The sequence below is a fragment of the Platalea leucorodia genome (assembly GCF_965183815.1).
Source record: "Platalea leucorodia genome assembly, chromosome: 2".
Classification (NCBI taxonomy): Eukaryota; Metazoa; Chordata; class Aves; order Pelecaniformes; family Threskiornithidae; genus Platalea; species Platalea leucorodia.
The window spans coordinates 19,802,676-19,827,038 of NC_138824.1; the positions used below are offsets into that span (position 1 = coordinate 19,802,676).

Here is a 24,363-nt window from a genome sequence, read left to right on the forward strand (position 1 = left end):
GTTTACAGATGCTTATTTTAGTTTATTAGACTTTGTTGGAAACTGGACTTCCTTTGTACAATGAAACCAGCAGCTCATGATGTTAAAGACAGGAAAAAGTGATTGATAGGCTTAGGGTCCCTCTTAGAAAGGTCCTCTATAGAGAGATCAAGGCAAGCCCTTTATATTCTCTTAGCAGTCCTTTTTTCAGTGATGCAAAGCTTCCATTTTCAGTCCTAAAGATCGATATAATTAGTTTTCAAACTATTTGCAGCTTAAGAGTAGCTGTTGCTTCCTATTATCCTAGCGTAAGCAAATAAAATTTAATATATGAAGCATATATATTTATATTTATTGATAAATACATATATATGTATATATACATATATATACATATATATATAATTTCTTATGTATCTTTTATACAAAATTATATATATATATATATTATATATATATATATAATTTCTCATATTAGAAATTATGTAACCATAATGGTCATTTAGCACTTGAATTAATTGAAGACTATGTAAGATCATTCATTGGAAGAAAAGCTTTAAACTGTAGAAGTTCTTTCTAAGCAGAGGCAAGCTACAGTTTTAACTGACATTCCAAGCTCTGTATTTTGTTATGAGGAGGTCAGAGAAAAGATCACAAAGTTTCCTTCTGGTCTTTATTTTGTATAAATCTGTGATCTAGCCCCAATAAATGAGGAAGGGGTGGCTACCCAGCATACCTGCATTAGTTCTTTTAGAACTAAGAGAGAGCTGTGATAGGAAGCACAAGATGATCGTGTGAGTTATTGTAATGAGAAGGTAGCACGAGTCCTCATCTGCTGAATACCACTGCAGTTCAGCAAATGCTTAAGCATGTTCTTATTTTTAAGCATGTGAGTATTCTCACTGTGATTTGCAGCCTTCCCAGTCTGATACATGTGACATTAACTACGCCTATTAACAATCCTAATGTGAGCTATGACCACATACGTGAGCAGAAAAACAGGATTAAAGTAGTTGTAATGCCAAATGTCAGATTTTGTGGTTAGAAAACTACTTTAAACTGAAGCTAGATTTTTAAAATGAGAAAAATAAATAACTGACATTATAGACTACGTAATTTGCATCCATTTATGTTTACAGTCATATTGTCTATAAAATAATTAAAATGCATGTATACTGGCATAATTTGTAGCTGTTTTGTCCCCCTCCAGGATGATCCACATACAAATCTACTGATTGAAGCCATTAAAAATGACAGCTTAAGACAAATAGAACGTGAGAGGTAATGGTGGAGTCTATTCTTTCTTGACCGTGGTGCCATGGATTCTAGCTCCTGAAAGTTTTATCAGTCTTCTCACGTGTCCGCAGCTCTTGTTATAAAAGTGTCCTCATAATTCTTAGGAAAGAATACGCTTGGAAGAACCAGTTGGATCACTCAGTTTAGTGTACTGCACTGAAGTAGAATATCTACCCCAAATGCTATAGGTTACACTGCTTAAAATTTGCAGCATTGGGTTTTTTAAAAAATACAACTACAGTGCGCAGGGAAAGGAAAACAGAAAAAATTGAGAGCTTTATCAAGATACCGGGCAGTAGCAGTAGCAGGGGACTGGTTAGATTGACTTCTAAGATTGTCCTGAGTGCAGGAGGAAGCAAGAACAAGATTTGGTTATTTTTTGTATACATGTTTTTGAAATGGTGACATGCTTGTGTGTTGTTTTTTCTGTTGTTTTTTTTGTTGTTTATTAGGAAATCTATGGCAGAGGAATACATCATGACAGCTGCTAAACTCATTGCACCAGTAATTGAGACATCTTTTGCAGTGGGCTATGACTGGTAAGAGTCAAGCAGGGCTTCTTTTTGTCTGAACTATATGCCAATCTCTTGTGCTAGTTATGAAACCAGATTCGCGAATATAAACAGCCTGGGAAACAGAGTTTGTTGCACATCTCAAACATAGCATCCAGACTATTTTCAGTTTGCCTCTGTAATGCTCTGGAGAAGAACAAAAGAAAGCATTAGAGTCTATTCTGTGTTAAAAATCGATTTCATTGTATCATTGAAACTCAGCTGTCAAATTACACATTTTGAACTGTTCTGCATTAGCACAAACACAGTTTCTTAAAGTTTAACTGAATTTGAAAATTCAATTTGAAAATTCAAGAAGGTTTAAAAGTCTTGATAGAGAAATGCTATACAGAAGGCAATGATCACTACTCTTTACTGTAAGTTTGAAGGTAGCGTAATGAAGAATTGGGGTGCCTGAGAAGCTTTCATTACTCCATAGCATCATTATATAAAACACTGGAATCTAAATATTATTAGAAAGGTTTATATGCATTTCATTTATAAACTTAGTGTTTATAAATGTAAACTTAATTTACTGTTTCTTAAACATTTATACAAGTGTATACAGTGATAGGCTGCTGATACAGTTTACCATTTTGATTTTTGTATCCACTTTATTTTTCAATTTACAGCTTAGTTTTTGCTTTCTGTGGTATTTTCTACAGCAGAACACTCTTCTCTTTAGAACAAAATAAAATAGACACACTTCCTTTAAGGACAGTTTAAAAATTATTAGTATAACTTTTCAAGATGCATTTTTAACTAGTTCTCAGTTTTCTATTATAAGGACTTTGATATTTTTAGAATTTTTAATAATGTTATTGGAAAATAACATGTACGCAAATGAAGGTTGCATATCTGCAGCAGCAACATTACTAACTGATATGTTCAGTGTTTGGAAAGTAAAGGAAGTTTGATGGGAAAAGAGAACTTTCCTTTATCTGTTTTTTTTGGGTTTTTTGTTTTGGTTTGGTTTTTGGTTTTTTTGCCAGTTAGGATTATTTTCAAGTTTTGGAGGTCCTATATTATAATTTACTAATAAAGCTGTTTGTACTGACATGAAATAATCTCTCACACAGACATGTTTAGTCTGCTAGAGTCCACAAGGTGGTGTTTGATGGTTTAATAATCATTATAATCTTATAATTTCCCTACTTTTGCCATTCTGACTTATTAGAACTTAAACAGTATGTCTTATGAAAATTAGCTTGCTGCTTTATAAATTGTTAGCTTGAGTAAGTCAGATTTGTTTGCTCTGTGTCTTGTGGTTTTGTTCAAGAAAACCGGAAAAGGTTGTGAGATATTCAGTTGCCTTAGTGCTATCCACAAAATACTTGCCATGAAGTAAAACACTCCTTCATATCTGTTCTGGCTAATTAAACAACTTCTGGTGAGATGTGTGGGATTGTTTTGTGTATATCAGGACAGATTTACTCTCTGTTCTTCTAGGCTGAGGTATTCAAGCCCAGTGAAGAAGTTTAACCAGCAGTTTGAGCCTGGTTTTCCAAATACTACACTTTGTTACGAGTCCTTTGAGTATTAAATGTGCTTTTAAGGAGATTAATTTTATTTACAGAAATAAAGTGAGGACAAATAATCTTCAGATTTCATAACTTCTTACTTAAAATGTGACATCATCTTGGGACTATTCTGTCATATTCCATAAGGAACAGTTGGATACTTAGATCTCATTGCATTTTATGGTTAAAAGATGTTAACAGTAGCAGTTGAAAACGGGTTTTTGACCCTTCTTTTATTACAGATGTCTTTGCAGAAATTGCTTTTTTTTCCAATATAATTTTTGCTCCCACATGAAAAGGCATCTGTATACTTTGTATAGAGACTGTCCATATACCAACGCAATTATAGCAGCAGTCAGTTTGTTAAATTAAACTTTTTTGGGGAAATTAGCTAAGTATTAGAAGAAAAGAAAAAGGCTTCCCACCAGATAAAAAAAAAAAAAAGTGGAAGTATCCCACAAAGTTGTTCATTTAATGTGCTGAATTCCAAACAGTTTGAGAGAACAGTATATGCATGCAGTAAATAAAGGTCTTGCTTCAAATGATTAGGCAATTTTAAAGTACATCACATCAAACCCTGGAAGATGGTGTCTGTAATGAACATCTGAACTGTCTGCTGTGTTCTGTTCTGCCCTCATTTTGCAGAAGACCCTAAGCCAAAAGTAACTGGGGGACGATCAGAAAGAGGTTTATTATTATGACTTTATTATGTAGCTCAGTGACACAATCTGCAACCTCTGGCTTTGTTCACTAAGCTGGTTTATGGGTTTGGTAGTATATGCAACAGGAGATCAGGTTTGAAAAATCAGCTGATAGAATGTATCCAAAGAAAATGGTTTGAAAAATTATCTTAGTCAATATTTGACATCAAGTACCACTCAGTGATGGAAAATAATGTGATATTTAGGCAGCTGACTCAAAAAAAAAAAAAAAAAAAAAAAAAAAAAAAAGGCAGCAGAGATAGTATTATTAAGCTAGGTTATGGGAATAAAATGTTTTTTCAAATATTTTTAATCAAAGTGCTCTTTGCCTTTGTAAAGAAAGAACAACTCATTTAGGAAAGCGAATTGGCCACAAAAGTATATAACTTAGTGGCATTTGCACAGATGCATTTTGTTTATCTTTATGGCTTGCTTTCTGTTGCAGGTGTGTTGAAGTAGTAAAAGCTTCGCACTATGTAGAGTTAGCCAATGACCTGGAAATAAATAAAGCCACTACTTATTTGAGGCAGCAGGAATTTAACCAGGTATAGTAACTTTTCACATTATTGCTTTTTAATACTGTATTGGCAAAGATCTCTTTCTTAGCCACAGCATGTTTTTCAGCAAGGGAAAGAATGATTTATGCAAACATTATAATTATATTGATGCTGCTCTGTAAAATAACTTTATAAAAACACTAATAAGAGATGATTCTTATCTAAATGAAATTTCTGCCACAGAAGTTACAGTGAATGCAGTTCATTTCAAAATTTACCTAAATTTAGTTATCTTCACTGGGTGTCCAAACTGTCATTACAGTTAATGGAACTGTAGTCAGTACAGTCAATAGAGCCTAGAAACCATGTTGCTAATCAACGTGGAGGTGTTTTCATTAGTATGAGCTGAATCTTTCTCTCAGTTAGGTTGATGATAGTACCAAAATATGCAGATGCACTGCATATGTATCATTGTTGTTTATGTTATGGTATTCTCGCTGTTCCCTATGCACTACAGCATTCCCTGAAATACTATAATCTGACCTTGAACTTTAGTTAGCCCTCCTATCCTTCCATTGAAATACAAACTGGAATTAAATTAAGCATCTGCTCGGGAGCTTGGACAGTTCTGCATCTCTTACAAAAGATTGCCCGCCTGGAGGGCACAGAGGGCTAGGGTGAATCACCGTTACGGAAAAGATATTATAGCAGTTTAAGCCACAGAGTATATTAGCAAATGAGAAAGGTCGTAGACAAGATACAGTATTGGTACTTCCAAGTAAAAGTATAGCTTGTTGCTCAAAAGTCATTAACTGGCAGAATTTCAGAATATAGAACTACCAAAATCTTTGTGATTTTACAGGTTTTTATCATGCATATTATTACATGTTCCTTTTTCATTGTTCTGTTACATTTTTAAATATACATGTGAAGTAACTTTTGACTATGTTGAAATTATTTATGTGTGTTTATGTAGGTAAGATCTCTTTTTGCAACTGGCTGTCCAATCTCTAGTTAGACAAATTTCTGCCAATGAATTTTATGCTGAATTGCCTTCATGGTAAAAATCGTCACCAATCTCTTGCTAATAAGTACAGCAGGCTGTTAATTGTAGCTTTCCTTTTCTATGCATATAAATTGCCAATGTAGGTGTATAAATTAATACCACAACTTACCATGTTTAAGTTTTTGGTATTATCTAAGTGAATGTGCAGCTTTTTAATAATGTTTTATTTTAAGACAAATGCATTTTTTTTTGTCTTAATTAATTTTTTATACATCATGGGACAATATACCATTTTTTTGTCAAAATTGTCATGTGATCTTTTCCTTGCCTGTGAAAAAAGGCTTGGTTTGAAATGTGAGCAGTTGGAAAACAGCTTCATCTGAACAAAAAGAAACTCGGCTATCTGACAGGATTTGCTTAATTTCCTTCTAACATGCACTATTCAGTACATTCAATGATAGGAATGCTGAATAAATAAGAAGGAATATAGCAACCCCTGGGTTTGCATGAGTGGCAAGAAGTATGAGAGATCATATACAGCAAAATTACAGCTGAAGCTGAATACCTCTGTGATCTTCCAAGGTCCTTCACCTTCCCATAGCTTGGGGGGATGCACACAGGGCCATGTGCTTAACTCTAGCCCACTTTTCATTCTCATATTTAAGCTTCTCTGGTTTCCTGAGCAGCTCTTGCTCCTCCTGTCTGTCCTGTCCTCTTCTTCCCTGTAGATACAGCAGGAGAGTTATCCTTTATTATACTGCATGTCTGACTGATAGCCTTTCTGAGGTCAGGAAACAGTTTGAGAGTTTGGAAAATTTTGGGCAAATCTAGTAGATTTATTGATTATAGCTTTTGGAGGGTGAAAGTCTTACAGGTAGGTAAACAGTCATATGATCTCAAGAATTTACTATTTTGATGGTAATTTTTTGCATTTCCAGTTAGTATTCAGTGTATGTTAAAAAAAAAAAAAGTCCGTTCTCAGAGGTAAAATGAGATACAGGTGATGTTTCTGTGGAGTACTCCAGTGGAGGGAGAGGGAGGGTGTTGGACGTTAGGAGTAAGTGGAGAAGATGCTCTTTTTATTTTGATTATGTGATAGCAGACCTTTAACCTGCACTGGAACTACTTTAGTAGAGTGGGACTGCAGAATGGTGATTGCAGAGTCTTTTTTTTTTTTTTTTTTTTTTTCCTAATAAAACTGCAGCTGCCACTTATATTCATCCTGTCTGTCTGTTCGTCATATACTTACTAACTCACCACCTGCTCAACACACCTTTGGCTGAAGGACAAGAATGGAAACTTTTTGAAATATTCAGTTTCAAGGCTGCAAGTTTTATTGTGTTTCAAAAAAGAACTGAAATAGATTTCTGCTGTAACTATAATGGGCTTAACTATGTACTCATGATAATGAATATGTTATTTAAAAACAGTCCTAGGAAAAAAAAAAAATTATAAATTCAGGGTGGAAATTACCATAATGTGTTTAGACTGTATTTTCTTAGTAAGGGGTTTTGTGTATTACATATTTTGAATGTTTTCTTAATTTCAAAGAAAAACTTTGAAAAATTAATTTAAAAAGAAAATTCTGCAGATTAGCCATACAGCTCCTTAACATCTCTGGCAGACCCTGTTTGGGTCAGGCAAGCTGCTTTGAAGTTTAACTTCTGTAAGCAAATAATTTGGGCACATTGGAAACATGTCACAAAGAATAATTTGGACAATCTGTGTTTTGACTGTTGAATTTAAGTAATCATTAGTGTTGGGATTAAAAAGTTAGAAGTTATTTAGAAATATATAAATTTAGCTGATGATACAGTGAGAGCATTTCTACTTTGCAAGGACAAAAGGAGCATTGCTATGCATTTTCATCCTAGGGCTCATAATGGCTGAAATGGTTCAAGAGACTTGCAACATAATTTGCCAGTAAATTCATAGAGTTGAGTCATATGAACTTTTCATGATACATGAAAAAGAGATTACTTCGACTCTAATTTTTATCGTCAAAAGTACCATTTGGCAGTAAAAGCAAAGGTAAACAAATCAGCTACAATGGAAAATGGCTTTTCACAAAGTGACTTTGAACTATACAGCTTTAAGTTCACTAAAAATTAGTTCCATTGTAAGTAATGCACAGCTTTTACTTGAAGAAGCAAGTCTTTGCTTAAGAGTAGATTACCTCAGATATAGTAGTGTTACATCTATATATATATCTATCTATATATATATCTCTATATATAATATTTGGGACCATTCCATTTTTGGAGAAAATCACAAATATATGTAAAAGTTTAAAATTATCATAGTTGAAGTCTTACATGTCAGAGACCACAAAATCTAAATCCTGACCTTTAAAGTGCTTTTCTTGATCGAAATTGGTGTATTTCTTTAGAGAATTTTCTATTATTAGGAGAATATTACAGTCTTTAGTAGTTGATAGTTCTTGGGTGGAATGTAGTTGACTAAATCAGTGTACTACATCTAGCTGTACATACTTTGTCATTTATGCATCATTAGTACAGTTATGTTTTTTTGTGTAAAGTAACTGTAAAAACAGTATGTATGACAGTCAATTAAAACTTGTTTCCTTTTTGTTTGTTTTGGCATTCCACATACAGTATCATGCATTCACTTTGATACGTAAACAGCAGCTTGTAGGTTTCACGTAAAGGAAGAAGGAAACTTTTGAATTGCTAATGTTGATGGCTAAATTGAGGTTGCCAGATCTCTCTTGTAATAGATGATGGAACTGGGCTCACTGTGATACTCTAACAGTTTGTGTAGTTAATATAAATATTTAGTGTAAAGAAGCCAGATTTTCTTAATAATTTAGTCTGCAGTTACAAATGTTATCATATAGTCAATGGAAAAAAAAAAACCTGCCTTTTATTTCAAAGTTTCTTTGATAGTTTATTAGCTATAAACTTGTTTACTTTTTGTCCATGAACTTCCTTATTTTGAAGTTTATGAAATTTAGTTTTTATGTAAAAGATTAAAAGAAAAAATCTTCTAGCCTCAGTCTTCACTCTTGAGTACTTCCTAAACTTAGACAGGTGTCATCTTCTTATTACACAAAACAACTGCAAGTTGAAATCCAATCCTACACTGTCTTGCATATTTTTTAATATAGTGTGTACTTTTTTAGCTTTTTAATAAAAGTTTTCATGTCAGTCCTTTTGTGTTCACTTAAAGAACTGGAAAAATAGGTATGAGAATTTTAATTAGTTGACTAGATTAAAAACAAATAATATAAACTTGTGTTTTGTATGGATAGAATTATCAGATACCTGTGTACTTCAAGGTAGCCATATCTCATCTAAATTTTGGAGAAGTAATAAATAGCCAATACTATTGAAATTTCATGACCAAGATTAATATTATATATAATATAGATCTATTTCTCTGTGTACATGCTTACAAGTGTGTGTTACACGCTCTAGTAATTATCATGTATATGAGTTGATAATTTTGGCTGTTTGTTACTGTGAAGTTTATCAATGCTTTCTGAAAGAAGTTTGGTATAAGTTTGTTTCCGTGGGAAATAAGTTGTTTCCAAATTACTTCTAGGCACTGGAGACTTTAAAAATGTTTGAAAAAAAGGATAGCAGAGTAAAGAGTGCAGCTGCAACAAACCTTTCATTCCTTTATTATTTGGTAAGTGTTTGCTTCAACAAAACCAGTTAAGAACTTCAGTTTATGTAGCAACTTCTGCGTCTTTGTAGCAGTTTTTGTGTCTGTCTAAATAATCTCTGTAAACAACAAGAAACTGCGCGTTAGAGGAGTTAATCTGGAACACGCATTCTTGGCTGTAGTTGAAGTTTGGAGCGTGTCCTTTGTATCCTGTTGCTGGGAGGAAGAGTGAGATTGAGCCCCAGCCACAGAAGTATGCCTGCAGTGTGATCTGTGCAGAAGCTCAGCAGCTGCATTTAAAACTCAGGTCCTGAAGACCCTGGCTGAACTTCAGGAACATGTGAAGTATGCAGCTTAGGCAGGTGTGTTTGTGCATGAAGTTTGTAGGGTACGGGGATTTATTTTTGTTTTTTAAAGAAATACTGCTTTGTTGCAACACAGAAAACTTCCAGACTGAACGGGACAGAGTGGCAAAAGACGTCTCAAGTGTTAAGTTCTCTGAAACTTGAAAGAGATGATCTGTCTTATGCAAATACATAATGAATATTTTAGGACTAAAGAATGTGTTATTTTTTTTCATCCTCAATCTTTCAAAATTCCACTATATCAACTGTAAGAAGCCACAGTTGCAAGAAAATTGACTGACAAATGACTAATACAATGTTTGTTTTGTTCCTGTAGGAGAATGAATTGACACAAGCAACTAATTATGCAGATTTAGCTGTAAATTCTGATAGGTACAATCCAGCAGCTCTAACTAACAAAGGAAATACTGTTTTTGCAAATGGAGACTATGAAAAAGCAGCTGAGTTTTATAAGGAAGCTCTCAGGAATGATTCCTCATGCACTGAAGCACTTTATAATCTTGGTAAGCCAAAGGTGCTTTTGTGATTTAGCTTTTGTCTAAAGGTAACACTAGTGTTTCTGAGAATCCAGCTTTCAAAGGTTTCTTGTATAGAAATATATACTAATTATTATTACTTTATTCAGTAATTTATGTTATAGCAAGGTATTAATTTGTATGTCCTATCTGTTCTGCAAAAAAAATCAGTGTTAACAACATCAACTAGTAATTGCAGATGATTAAGTCACTTTGAAGATAAAAATTTCTACTATCTACTAAAAATACACCAGATTTAGCATTATTAAACCATCAGAGTCATTCCCCTCTAAAAGCCCTCCCTTTCCCTCATTCATCTTGTTCAAAAAGTGAGATTACATATGTTCTTGGTCTTTGATTATGTTCATGTTCCTTGTGTTTATCAGTTTGGTAAGTCATACTAGCTGCTAAGAATTATAACCATGGCTCTCAAGAATAGAGTCCCTCAATGTCAAGGCAATTACACTGCTCTGAGTACCGTGTTCCTATTTCATTTTTCTTGGTTATTCTGTCAGTTAATATGCTGAAGTCATCTTTTTCTCATTGCATTAATACTGTAACCTTTATTTTTTAGGTTTAACATACAAGAAGTTAAACAGAATAGATGAAGCTTTGGATTGTTTTCTGAAACTCCATGCAATCCTTCGAAATAGTGCCCAAGTCCTTCACCAGATAGCAAACATGTATCTTTTTTCTGGATTATGATAAGGGATGGTGCTTTTAGTAAACTCATTTAATCTGAAAGATGTGTTTCAGTCATGACATGATGACTTAGAAGTTTACTGTAGTGTCCATTATAATTAGGATGGTCATGCATAGATTCATTCTCTGACATTTTTAAAAACGAGAACAGAACTTACAACCTTCTTGGACATTTCCAGTGAAGCAAATGAAGAAATACATTAAGACTGTTCATGTTGCAGGGAATACATTTACACTCAGTATTGAAGTGTGTCCTGGAATATTTAAAATGCTGCTGATTTTATTATGAAAATAGTGTGGCAGATGTAAGCACAATTGAGTAAAACCTTTAAGAAAAAAATAATATAGCTAATGAAAAGGAAGTTGTGTTCTGAAAGCTGTTTTCAGATAAGTTAGTGTGTGTGTGTGTAAGAAAATAATTGTCTCCCAGCCCTGCAAAAACTCAAGAGATTGAAAAGCTGAGGAGGGGAAGGGTTGGCTTTGCACATCACCAGTGATGTTCTACACTAGGATTTCTTTAACAATGCTTCTGAGGATGTGCAAACTGTAGTAAAATCCTCCCCAAGGCAGAACAGATTCCAGTTGCTGTACTAGACTTTTAAGAATAGTGAAGGTAATAAAAATATATTTTAGTCAGTAAAATAAGTAACCTCCAAAAATACAAAAGGGCTGTGATCTCTATTCCTTGCGTAGCCTCTTTACAACAGCATAAATGGCCCTACAACTCCCAGTTCTCATTTGGGGGAGAATTTCTCTGCTCCACTGCTATGTAATACTGCTTGCCACCAACACTCACAAGCTTTTTCCATGAAGGGTAGGGTGCAGCAGAAACTGAAAAAACATGTTGGGCAGTAGCTTCAGCTCACATTGCTGCAGAGGTCTGAGCTGTTGTGCTGCTCAGGGGGTGACTGGGGAGGGGAGAGCACACTACAGGCCTAATTACAGCTAAAGCTGCCTCTGGTCTCTGGACCATAATCATATGCTGTCTGTGCTGCGCTTCTTAGACATTCAGCAGAAAATCTCACTGCAAGCAAAAGTCTGTTCTTGAGGATAGCAGTTTTACTTACTTACTTACTTTAGCACAAAATGATGTATTACAAAAAACTAACCAAGTTGTAAAGGCTACAAATAAATCGCCTGGTTCTAACATTTCATTCCTATAAATGAGGAAGTCAAAGTAAAATAAGTGACAGAGAGAGAGGAGAAGCGAGCCCAAAGTTCTGTTGAGCCCAAAGTGTTTTTATGGTAAATGAGCAGCCAAAGCCTCTGAATATTTCTCATTCTTCAGCTTAACAAAAATACTTTCTGATACTAAATGAAATTATGAAAACAATGTGTAAAAAATCCCAGTGTATCTCCGCACTGCAGTGACTGGCATATCTGTCCAGCATATGGATTACATTATGTAATATAGTAGGAATTCTGAGGAAATCAAAATATCATCAGCGTCAGTCCTTGACTGAAGAAAATGCAGATATGAGATCATGGAAGATCCCAATCAAGCCATAGAGTGGCTCCTGCAGTTGATCAGTGTAGTACCCACTGATCCACATGTACTTTCAAAGCTAGGGAAATTATATGATAATGAAGGTGATAAATCCCAGGCTTTTCATTATTACTATGAGGTACTTGCTCTTTATTGCTTTTCCAATGCACTTTGTCATAATTAAAGAAAATTTTGTCATAGGTTCCTATATCAAATTAACAATTGATTCACTTAAACTTTTTAAGAAGTAAAAAAAAAAAAAAAAATTGGGGGGAGAGAGAGTTGACAAAATCTGTTTTTTTGTTTTTTTTTTTTTTTTTTAGTCAGATCCAAAGGAAACACATAGCCTGTCTTTCCACAGGGTATTTGACCTCAGACTTTCATTTTTCATATGGTCGTCGTTTACATTGACCCCTAACAATTTTAATTTAAAGTATAGTCTGAGATGAAATAAAAAATGGATATAATAAATGTAATTTTAAAGATGTGTAACATGACTGCATTGATTGGAAGCTATATCTGTATAATGGATATGGACAAATATATATAATGTGTTTGCGTTTATTTAAGTTTATATATGTATTTTAATGATACAGCTACACATTATGTATACACAGTTGTCTAAAGATAGGCATCCTCTCATTTCAAACCAGGTATAGTACTGCCTGTGGTTTGTAGAGATTCCTCTGTTTTAGAAACAGGAATAAGACAGGAAGTTGCTTTGCTGCAATCTGAGAGTTTTTTTTCTCTGTGTAAAGCGAGGATGATCAAAGGCTGTGTTGCAATCTGAATACTAGCGGAGCTGTGCTGGATGATAATTGTGCTGCCTATTTCAGTGGGAATTTCTAAAAAGCCAAAAATTTTATTTATGTACATATGTATTTCATAGAAAAGAATGCTTTTAGGTGAGTTTTCCAGCAGACTGATTTGAGTGTGGAGTTGTACATGTATTAGTTAGCATTGTTTAACGTTTTAGGTACCTTATTCACATGTGGACATGATCTAAGTAAACATTTTTGCTGTTGCAAACTATTTAAAATAATATTTTGAATAAGGCTAGGTGGAAAATGTGACAGACTCATCTCGGGGAACTTCTAAAAAGCATTCTGTAATTAGAAAACTTGGCATGCCTTTTTTTTTTTTTTTTTCCCCCCTCAGGATTACTTGGTATAGCACACTACCTCCATTCATATATTACACGTTTTTGGCATCTGGAGAATTAAACACTTGAGTAAGATATTCCAGAAGTAACATAAAGATGTTGTTTATCACTAAAATTGTGTTTCTGTCACCTTTCCTGTTTTGTCAGTCATACCGGTATTTCCCTTCAAACATTGAGGTCATTGAATGGCTTGGAGCCTATTACATTGACACTCAGTTTTGTGAAAAAGCCATTGAGTACTTTGAAAGAGCAGCACTTATCCTGTAAGTAATTATTATTTTATGCCTACTCAAATATTTTGTGATTGGACATCCATAAGTATACCTAGAGATAAATTAGTTGGATGACTTTAATACTATAAGCAAATATAAGAGTTGTTAATATTTGGGGTATTATTTAATTTTATCAACTTTCTGTTTGTTTACAGTGTGTTTTTGCTCGTACTGTGCAATTTCAGTGTTAAGTAAGATCCTCCATTGGGCCTAAGATAGTATTAGGTATTAGAATCTCTTTTCTCTGTCCTCTGGTATTAAACAGAGCTGTGAAGCGGGGAACAGCTCTCCTAAGCCACCAAGACCTCTTTCTCTATGGCTTTATGTGAAATACATCATTTCTGTTATATTTTCATGCGGTGTGGATTTGATGGTTTACATAAATGCATCTTTTATCAGTTCTTGCTGCATTTCCACTTCTCACATAACTTCAACTCCCATAAAAAGTCTATTACAAATAAAATGTAGAAGTAAGCAAAAACATGCAGTGCAGAATTACCAATGGTTAGTGAAAATAAGTTGACAGATCAAATTGATCCTGATAGAGATATTTGAAATATATTGAGTTTAGTTCAGCAACTTAATTGCTGAAATTGTCCTTTAGCAGAATATGATGCACTTAAAGTATATAGGCCATATATTTTATTTTAGATCAGAAAGGGAGCTTACCAGACAAATGGTTAATAAACAAAAATTTGGTAAAATTTAAATCTGTATTCCAGAGTTCAAACAGAATTCTAAAAAAACATGCATCTGGTCTTTTTATTTCGAAACAAATATTTGTTTATATGTTCATGAAGAATTTTGTGTTAATAGACCAACTAAAATTCACACCAACCAGCGTGAATTTCTCTATTTTGTGTTTGGGGAAACCTATCAAAAATCAGGCTAAGCAAAACTCAGTTATTGCTTGTCTTGTGATGATTAAAATTTGACATTCTTTTTGTTCTGTGAATCTGAATGATGTGCATGAACAAGACAGCATGTGAACAAAATTTTGTACAATATTATTCAAGGAAAGATTATACTGTGAATAGGTTGTTAGAAGTTCAGTAAAAAATACTAACTGTTTTTGAAAGGGCTTGAGTTAGAGGAGACGTTAATTATAGAAGAGAAAATCAGAGGTTTAAATAAGGATTAAAGATTGAAACAAAATAAATAAAAAAAAACTTAGACTTCACCCAAATTGTGGTATAATCATAAAGAAATAGAGATGTAGATTAGATGAAAATACACAGGAGACAGTTCACATAAATCACAGTTCACAGGTTTTCCAGTATTCTTTTCAATATAAATACTGGCCACCTTAAAAAATTGTATTTTAGTCAAGCTATGAGATCGCATGTGCTGGCACTCACGGCCTTCTTAGAAACTTGGAAAGAAACAGCTGAAACTAAAAAGAATTATTTCATAATCTTGTTTTGGCAAAAATCTAAATATTTTATGCTTCATGTTGCACTCAGTCCATGCATAAAACATGAAGTACGTGGATTGTAAAGTACTTTTCAATAATTGGCATATGAAATTATTCAGTATTATTTGCAATTGTAATCTATCTGTAATACAGAGAAACTATTTCTGTGGGATGAAATTGTTAATAGTAGATAACAGAACATACATGTTTTGGTGTTTATTTAGTATTGAAAATAGAGTCTAGATATGCTAATTAATTAATATGAATGTTGGGTTATATATTGCTACTAATTGTAAATAAAGTTACATTTTAAAGTTATAGCTTTATTTTAACTGTGATCAGCATTTTTTAGTTGAACATTGTTTAGTGTATTCAGTGTTTTAATCACAATAATTACGTTTTAAATTGCATTCTAAGATAACATGTTTAGACAGTGAATTGAGAAACAGTTTTTCATTATTTTACATTTTACTAGCATGCACAAATATATCATTAATAAAAGGAGTTGTGCAGCTAATGCTGGCTGCTGACAATTTATTCTCTCTAGAATTTTCATACTGAACTGCGTAATAAACTTTATTATGGTGTCTGCTTGGCTACCTTTATTGTTTGCAGGAGATGTGTTCAGCTGAAACTAAAAAAGGTGAAGCAGCTGTCTTTCATAAGCTTGTTTGGCAACTACCAGGCAAACAGATTATTTAGAGTTAAAAATGGCCTGTGCTGTGACTGGAGGGAAAAACTGAAGAGGAATAAGTACAAAACTATTCTGAAAATGTTAGCATACAGTGCCTTTGGGATATGCTACTGTTGAATTGTAAGCCACATGTGAAAAGTGCTTTGGCTTATAGAGCATCCATACGCTGTTGCCATGAAAATTTCCTGATTTCCACACTATCTTGATAAGAATGAGGAAAGAGTCCAAGAGGTTTGTTGTACATGCTCAAACATCTCAAATATTTTCCCTGACCATATCTATCACCATTATGTGGTAAAAAGAGAAGGACAGGTAGCAGCTAGGGCATCGAGGTGATGACACAGAGGAGAAGCTAGAGTTTGAAGCTGTAAGCGGGGAGTGTGCCTCCTGGCAGGGATCCCTTGGCACGCGTGGGACCCTGCTGGTGGGACTTCCTTGGAATACAGTTTAGCATTTTGTTCTCCCCCATTGCGTGGTTCTGTACCTCAGACAAAGATTAGTGGTTCACATGTCAGGTCTACCAATTGTGTCTGGTGCACGGAATCACGAGCAGGAGAAAGACTATAATATAGGACTACAAGTGAGTGACATCAAGGCCTGAACACAGGAGCATGACGCAGGGGTAAACTGTGTGTGAACTGAACAGGCTAAATTCTTCCTAGGAAGGCAATACGCCAGGTGAAAAATTTTAAGAGTAGTTTAATAGTAGGTGCTTACCAATGCTATGCAGATTATTTTGCTTATTCATTGTTTGGCAGTGTGCATAATTTTACTTTATTTATATGCAGACCGACACAAGTGAAGTGGCAGCTGATGGTTGCCAGTTGCTACAGGAGAAGCGGTAAGTTCTGTAACTTTTTTTGTAATTGGTTGGAGGTTTGTAACGTTTTTTGTAACTAGTTGGGGTTGTTCAGCCTGGAGAAGAGAAGCCTGGAGAGTATATAAAGGGGGCTTATAAGAAAGATGGGGACAGACTTTTTACCAGGGCCAGTAGTGACAGGACAAGGGGAAATGGTTTGAAACTGAAAGAGGGTAGACTTGGATTGGACATAAGAAAGACATTTTTTACAATGAGGGTGGTGACACTGGAACAGGTTGTCCAGAGAAGCTGTGGATGCCCCATCATTAGAAGTGTTCAAGGTCAGGCTGGACGGGGCTTTCAGCAACCGGATCCAGTGAGAGATGTCCCTGCCCATGGCAGGGGGGCGGACTAGATGATCTTTAAAGGTCCCTTCCAACCCAAACCATTCTATGATTTGTTTTATTTTGATTGGTGTTTTGATTTTTTTTCTTTTGATCTTTTCTACCTCATGTGAATACTCGTCCTAGTTCGCTTGAACTGAAAGTTCACTTGAAAAAAAAAACCCAAACCTTGAAACTCGTCAAGTTTTCTTGAAAATTCAGTTACATATTATTTTGTTATGAATTTTCTGTGTGTATATATAATAAAACATGACTTTTCTTTTAAGTCCAGGAAGTGTGCCTGCACTGACTTATGCATGAAACACTCCTTATGCTGTTAAATAAGTAAAATAAAGATGATACTACAGCATAAATGATCTAATAGAAGGGGGTTTTTATGTAATTATACTACCATCTGATCTAACATAAGTAATTAGATTTTAAAGTTGCTTAATTCCCATTCCTTTTCTACAGCAGGTATAATTTTTTGATATTAAAATAGTATTTGCATTACACAAACAAGAGAGTCTTAATGTGCTGTATTTTCTTACTGGGAATATAATATGCCAATAAGCAAGATGGACAGGACTAATCTTTCTGGGTTTTTTATCACCTAAAATTCAAGGCACTTGATGATGTAAATGATACTCTTCTTTCTTGCTGTCCCATTTTGTCACTTTCCTTCATGTTTCTTTAGAATTTTGCAGAACAGCCTTCCATTATAAATAAGCGCATTTTCTCACTCTGCTCAGTTATTTAATACAACAGTGAGAAAAGGAACAGGACCTAGGAAAGTCAGTGAATTAAGAACAGTCAGCACCACCCAAAACTAGACAGATTTAACTGTTTTCCCAGCAAAGAAACAAAATGGTTTTGACTGCTTTATAGATCATTTATGATTCATTAGCAAAATTCACAGCTTATCATGTTAACACATAGCAGGTCAGTTAGATCTCTACCTAACACTAGGAAAATAAAAATAGTGATCTCAACAAACTTTTTTTTAAGATATATTATGGATATGAGGTTTTAGATTCACAGGGTCTATCGGTCCTTTCCGTAATAATCAAGCTGAGCCAAAATTGAAGGCAAAAGTCTTAAAGAATAATTACTTTGCTACCAGATCTGGGCAAAGGAGAGACACACAGTATTCTGATGGAAGGAAGGGTAGGCAGAGCTCAGCTCTTACACATTTCTGTTTGAGCCGTCCATACATTTGCAGCCTCAGATAAGCCCTGGTATGCTTGATACAGCTTGTCTGGTAGATGTGTCATAGAACAATGGGGTCCTAGATGCAGGTCAAAAAAGGGCAAAAATCAGGAAGCTCCTCTTAATTCTGTTATTTGCAGAGTAATTTGTACTGTTTTCAGATGCTCTTAATTTTTACTGTCTGTAATTAAAGAATGTTAAGTTTGGTTTTATCAAATTTGATCTTATATTAAATCATGTACTCAAACTAAAAAGATGAAGTGATGTTAAACTGTATCAATTTCTCATAAGATATTCTTTTTTATGTTTGGATATGTGGATAGGAGATGTTTGTTTTGTTTGCAGGTAACTACCAGAAAGCTCTAGAGAAATACAAAGTAATTCACAGAAAATTCCCAGAGAATGTTGAATGTAAGTTTTTTTCATTGAGTGGTACAACTATCCAAGGAAACTTTGTTACATTGAATATGTGTGTTAGTAATTGTATAATGTAAGTATTTTTCTTATGAAAATACGTTAATGAACTACTCATGCTAATGCATGGTTTCTTGACAACACTAAAGCGCGATTTAGGAAATATTAGGGTAATGCTGAAGAAGAGAGATGAAAATAAACTTTAACTGTAGCGGATTGGTTGCGTTCTTTCTCATACATACTTTCTAAATTTTATAACTATGTTACTTATTTAATCTTTCTTATGATAAAGTGTTATGTATTTTTACTTCTAGTCCCTGCTAGTTGAAACTCCTGTTGTAAATTTCTAGATACGAGAAAATATTATTGTTAAGTTTTACCAAAGCCAGGCCTTCCAAAAGAATGTAGAGGGTGAGATGTTGTTGCTGGGTTTTTAAGTATAGTTGGTCAACCAGTCTCTAGAAAATCCATAGAGAATTTCAAACTAAACTACAGGAAACATAACTTTGAAGAGGAAGACATTTTGCAGAATCAGTCACACCTGTACTCTAAATGAAAAAGCCCTGTAGAAAATAGGGGTTGTCACTGGTTGTGCAAACATCCTCTTACATCCCACACTCTGCCTCTCTAATTCCAAAATACGAGGTTGTTGCCAACAAGCCTACGCTTTTAAATGCTATGTGGGAAGAACATTCACTGTATTTTAAAATAAAATTGTATTGTTCTGCTTTAACAAACATACTGCTTTTTTAAAGAGGACTCATACAGATCTGTTGTACAAGAGAAATCATACAGCTCTGTTGTACAAGAGGAATTCAATACTATGGCTCCTCAAAGTTATAAGCAAAATATCATGTTGATATTGGTCACACGTTTCAGAGGGGTAGAGTATTTAGTAAACTTTTTAGAATGCTAATATTTTTCTGAATGTAGTTTCTGTAAATTATGAAACAGAGGCAGGAGTTAGACAAGACAATTGAACTGATTTAAAAGTTTACTGCTGCTGAAACAATGGTTCTTCACTCATCCCTCCCTGGCCACGTGCTCCCAACCATCTTACTTATGCTCGTTCTGATGCTTATATGATCCCTCAGTGAACAAGTTCAGCTCCCTAAACCAGCAGAAAACTAACTTAGCACAAAAAGAAAATAACATATTTGTGAAAGCAGTCAGGAGGGTAATGGATCATGTCATGCTTGTTTCTGCTTCAGAGGCAGTTCTTTCAAAGGGATGTTGACAAACATAGGAATAGCAACAATGTTTTCAGAGTTTGGTATAGTGTCTCAGGAGACTGTTTTTAGGGGTTCTTTTGGTTCCATCATACAGTTATAGCCAATCTTCACGTCTGGTTTGTTGGTTTTTTGTTTTGTTTTTTTTTAATTCTATAACTACGAACCTTTAAAAAATCAACCACAGCAACAGAAAAAACCAAACCATTCTGATTCACTTGGAATTTGTAAAATTGTTTTCAACAAAATGCTATTGATGGTGGCTCCTTGGTAATAATTTAGTATCATTATTATGCTTTCCAGTTTCCAAAATATTTTGCAAATGTCAAGAGTTCTGAGCCAGATGAGTTAGTGTCTTATGCCTTCCACATATATAAATGGTATTTGTACTGTTCATGGATATAAACACTGCATCACAGAAAATGTTGAATTATTTGTGAAATATCACAACTTGCATAGTGATACTGAACTAGAGCCACCTTGTATTTCCAGTTATTTGCATTGTTTGCCATTCTGTATGTCCAGTTCTGTTAGGGTGTACTTGCAGTTTGACCTGCTTGTAAACCTTTTCTTAACAATGTTTTGCTTTTCAATTAGGCCTCCGATTTTTAGTTCGTCTCTGCACAGATATGGGGCTGAAAGAAGTCCAGGAATATATGACAAAGCTCAAGAAAGTGGAAAAATTAAAAGAAATAAGAGAGCAGGTAAGCTTGTTTCTTTCTGTGATTATACAGTATCACTGTGTACATAGATGAAGCTAAAATAGAGTTTATCATACTTCAAGATAAAATATATATTAACTTCCTGGTTTAGAGAGGCTTGTGTTTTGTGGTTTTTTTGGTTTTTAGTTTTAAATTACTGATCAGCCTTATATCTGTCTGAATGGTTTTTGAGCGCTGGATTTTCTGTGATTTTTAAATACTAGTGAAAGATGGGTTATGTGGATGTGATGGGAATGCTGGAGCCACCCGCATAATTCAATGTCTCTGGAATGTTGTCTTTCCTACTTACTTGCCAGACTGTATGAAGTGTATTTATGAGCCAAGTAATAATGCAACTGTAGGGAGAGAAGGGGAGCCTAAGAATTTGTCCATGTACTAGAACTCCTTTTTGCTGTATACAAAGCTGCAACATTGACAGATTACATAGGTAGAAGTAAATTATTCATGTTAGTGCCAATTTTTAAACTGAAAAAAAAATTCCATGGAAAAGCTACAGGCTGTGAAAGTTATAAGATCATAACTTGTGTTCTATTCAGACGAGTGAGCGTGTGTGCGTGTGCACGTGTGTGCATCGTTTTCTTGCTATTCCTGTGATTAAAGTAAGGTTTTAAAATTCAAATCAGCTTCTTGTTTGGAAAGCATTATCCATGCTGTTGAGCTGCAAAGTGTTCAAGCTTGGTCTCCCTATCCAGTGAACTGCCTCAAAGCTACATAGTCACATTTTAGGACACGTTAAGTCTTACCTAATTTACTCTGCTCCTAGTAACACGTACTGGCTCCCTTTTGGTTTCAGATAATGTGTAAATGCATCCTGAGTTACTTCACTTTTACTTCAATTCCAGCGAGTCTGAGTGTGCACATGTACATTGGGACATTTTAAAAACGAAACTCACAAAGGGAAACACTGATCAAAGTTATGCTACAATCTTACTTTGGGAGGCTAGTTGAAGTATATTGGTTTGGATTTTCAGTAAATGTAAAATTTATAGCACTTGGGAAAATGGACAAAAGAAAGCAGTCCACAAATGTAGTGGAGCTGATATTCCTCCATGTCTCCCCCATAATGGTATCAGTAAGCAAAACGGATGACCAGATATAATGTTCCTATTCTGCAAAACTCATAATTAAGAGATCTGTCTGAAGTAGGTTAAACAGGCTTTGCTTAGTTTCTAGGGAGTATCAGTTCAATGTCAGTGATATACATAGTTCTTTACAATAACTTCCAATACCTCAGTGCTTTACTCAGGAAAGCTCAGAGATTAAACCAGTTAAAACTGGATTATTTTACAGTTGGTAAGAGAGAGGTCCCTGGAGATGGAGAGGTTATCTATTTCCTTGCATATAATTCCAGCATGTTTTACACTGAAGGTGTTAATTATGTACCACAGATCTGCAAATTTGGAGGACTCTAAGGAAAACATGTTTTTCCTTTAAGAAAATTAATGTTTGCGTATGTTAAAAAAAAAAAAATAATTGTCACATCTATTCTTGTTTGGAATGTTGGAAGCCTGAGCTTTCCTAAACACATTTCTGTACTTTCTGGTGGGGAAAAGGTTACCAGTAAAATATTTAAAAGATGAAATCGTCTAAGTTATTTAAGATTTTAGTAACACAGAAATTGTTTAAATTACGTTGTGTTTTTTTCTTTTTATTTCATTCTGACTACATTGTGTTAAGGGACTTCATTAAGTAGTACCTGAATGACAGAGATATCAATGGAATCCAGTACAGATGCATGGTAGCACAAGTTATTGTATGGTTGTTTTAGACTGTTCAGACTTAAATAGTGATCATGATTCAGCCATGACATGGAAAGCTCACTCTGTGTATTTTAAGTATTCCTGTTTAAGAGTCTGATGACTCTATCCTGTCGCAAAAATAACCTTACAAAGCAGAATCATAGAATGGTTTGGGTTGGAAGGGACCTTTGAAGATCATCTAGTCCGCCCCCCTGCCATGGGCAGGGACATCTCTCACTGGATCCGGTTGCTGAAAGCCCCGTCCAGCCTGACCTTGAACACTTCTAATGATGGGGCATCCACAGCTTCTCTGGGTAACCTGTTCCAGTGTCACCACCCTCATTGTAAAAAATGTCTTTCTTATGTCCAATCTAAGTCTACCCTCTTTCAGTTTCAAACCATTTCCCCTTGTCCTGTCACTACTGGCCCTGGTAAAAAGTCTGTCCCCATCTCTCTTGTAAGCCTCCTTTAAGTATTGAAAGGCTGCAATAAGGTCTCCCCGGAGCCTTCTCTTCTCCAGGCTGAACAACCCCAGCTCTGTCAGCCTGTCCTCATAGGAGAGGTGTTCCAGCCCTGGGATCAATTTTGTGGCCCTCCTCTGGACCCGCTCCGACAGGTCCATGTCTGTCTTGTGTTGGGGGCCCCAGATCTGGATGCAGTACTCCAGGTGGGGTCTCATGAGAGTGGAGTAGAGGGGAGAATAAGGTATCTATGATGGCACTTCTAATTAGTCAAAGCTTTAAGGTAGATCTGCCTAAATACTTTCCTATATAGCATGTTGCCTAGAAAAGAAGACAGGTTTTTAAATAAAAATAAGCCTGATTCTATTATAATTTAAACTAAACCCATTTTCTTTCGAGCAGAGAAAACTGAAATGCAGTAGGTTTAAAAAACCCAAAGAAACCCAAAACAAAACAATGCCCCCTGCCCCCCCAAACCACCACCAATAGAAATAAACCAGGTTTCTAGTCAGCTCTGTCAGCTTCATCCCTGCAGGCAGGCCCATGCTTCCAGCCTGTTTGAGTAAGCTCAGTGAGCTTCTGAATGGCAGCAGAATCCTTCCCCCGTGGTTCCTAGTACATTCTCTTCAGAACCTCTGAAGCCCAGTCGGTTGCTTTCTGCTCCATCTTGCAGCTCCTCGTTGTGGGGGAACATGCTCCCATCTCCCATCTCTTCTGGCTCTCTTGTCTGCCACGCTCTGAAGTCTCCCAAGCTCAGTGTCTCCGCAAGGAAAGGAGCAACTCTTTCTGCCCACCAAGGAACCCACCAACCCAGTTTTCTTAAAAATCAACACCGTTGTAGATGTAAAGGGACAAAGACACTAAGAAAAAAAAAGATGTTACAGAACACACTGCGATTTAGTATGCTGCCATCCTGTATTAGAAGTTGAGTATCTTTCTGTGACAGAATCTCCACATCAATGCTGTCTTGCAAACAATAGCCCTGCAGTTCCTTTTTGCTATTGGTATTGCATCTGGGTTCCCATCCCCTGGCTTGGGGGATTTTTTTGTTTGCTTGGTTGGTTTGTGTGTGTGTGTGTGTGTGTGGTTTTTTAGTCTTATGTCTACCATCTGGCTTTGGAAATTACTAGGTATTTTTGTCCTAAGAAATTCCTTCTGTCATCCATGAGCGTGTAGTCATAAACTATACTTTCAAGTTCTAAAATTATAAAATTTTAATGTTTCGCCACCTCAGTTTCCAATAGGAACACTGGTTTCAGTTAGCAATGCCAGATATAGTTCAATTCCTGCTACCAATTTCAGACTAACCCATGATTTCTCGATTGCACTCAGTAAAGAGAAAATAGATAAATGCTTAAATGCTAGTGTAATATACCCACATTTCAAAGTCTGCGCACAGACTTTGTCTTCCTGTAGAAATTTGTCAAAATTTGCTATTCTGGCATTGTTTTTCCAGAATAAGTATATCCACATGGAGTTTATACCAAAATAAACATTCTGGAGTACTTATTTCACTCGGTTCTCAAATATAGACAAGTTGTTAAATACTTCCAGCCAAGAATCTGGGAGCATCTGTGGGGTTCATTCCCTGTAGAAATTTTTCTCCCTTCATCTCACAGG

At 35.2% G+C, this 24,363-nt stretch overlaps 1 protein-coding gene across 1 annotated transcript in view; it reads left to right on the forward strand.

The window, feature by feature from the left end:
• The window catches only part of IFT88 (intraflagellar transport 88), a 51,179-nt gene that overhangs the window by 14,936 nt on the left and 11,880 nt on the right, over positions 1-24,363 (forward strand). Inside the window, exons 13-23 of the mRNA XM_082330704.1 lie at positions 1,190-1,260; positions 1,728-1,814; positions 4,493-4,592; positions 9,115-9,201; positions 9,859-10,045; positions 10,632-10,740; positions 12,234-12,384; positions 13,555-13,670; positions 16,576-16,628; positions 18,524-18,589; positions 20,419-20,525. Coding sequence (XP_082186830.1) covers positions 1,190-1,260; positions 1,728-1,814; positions 4,493-4,592; positions 9,115-9,201; positions 9,859-10,045; positions 10,632-10,740; positions 12,234-12,384; positions 13,555-13,670; positions 16,576-16,628; positions 18,524-18,589; positions 20,419-20,525 — 1,134 coding nt within the window. The remainder of the gene's footprint in view (positions 1-1,189; positions 1,261-1,727; positions 1,815-4,492; positions 4,593-9,114; positions 9,202-9,858; positions 10,046-10,631; positions 10,741-12,233; positions 12,385-13,554; positions 13,671-16,575; positions 16,629-18,523; positions 18,590-20,418; positions 20,526-24,363) is intronic.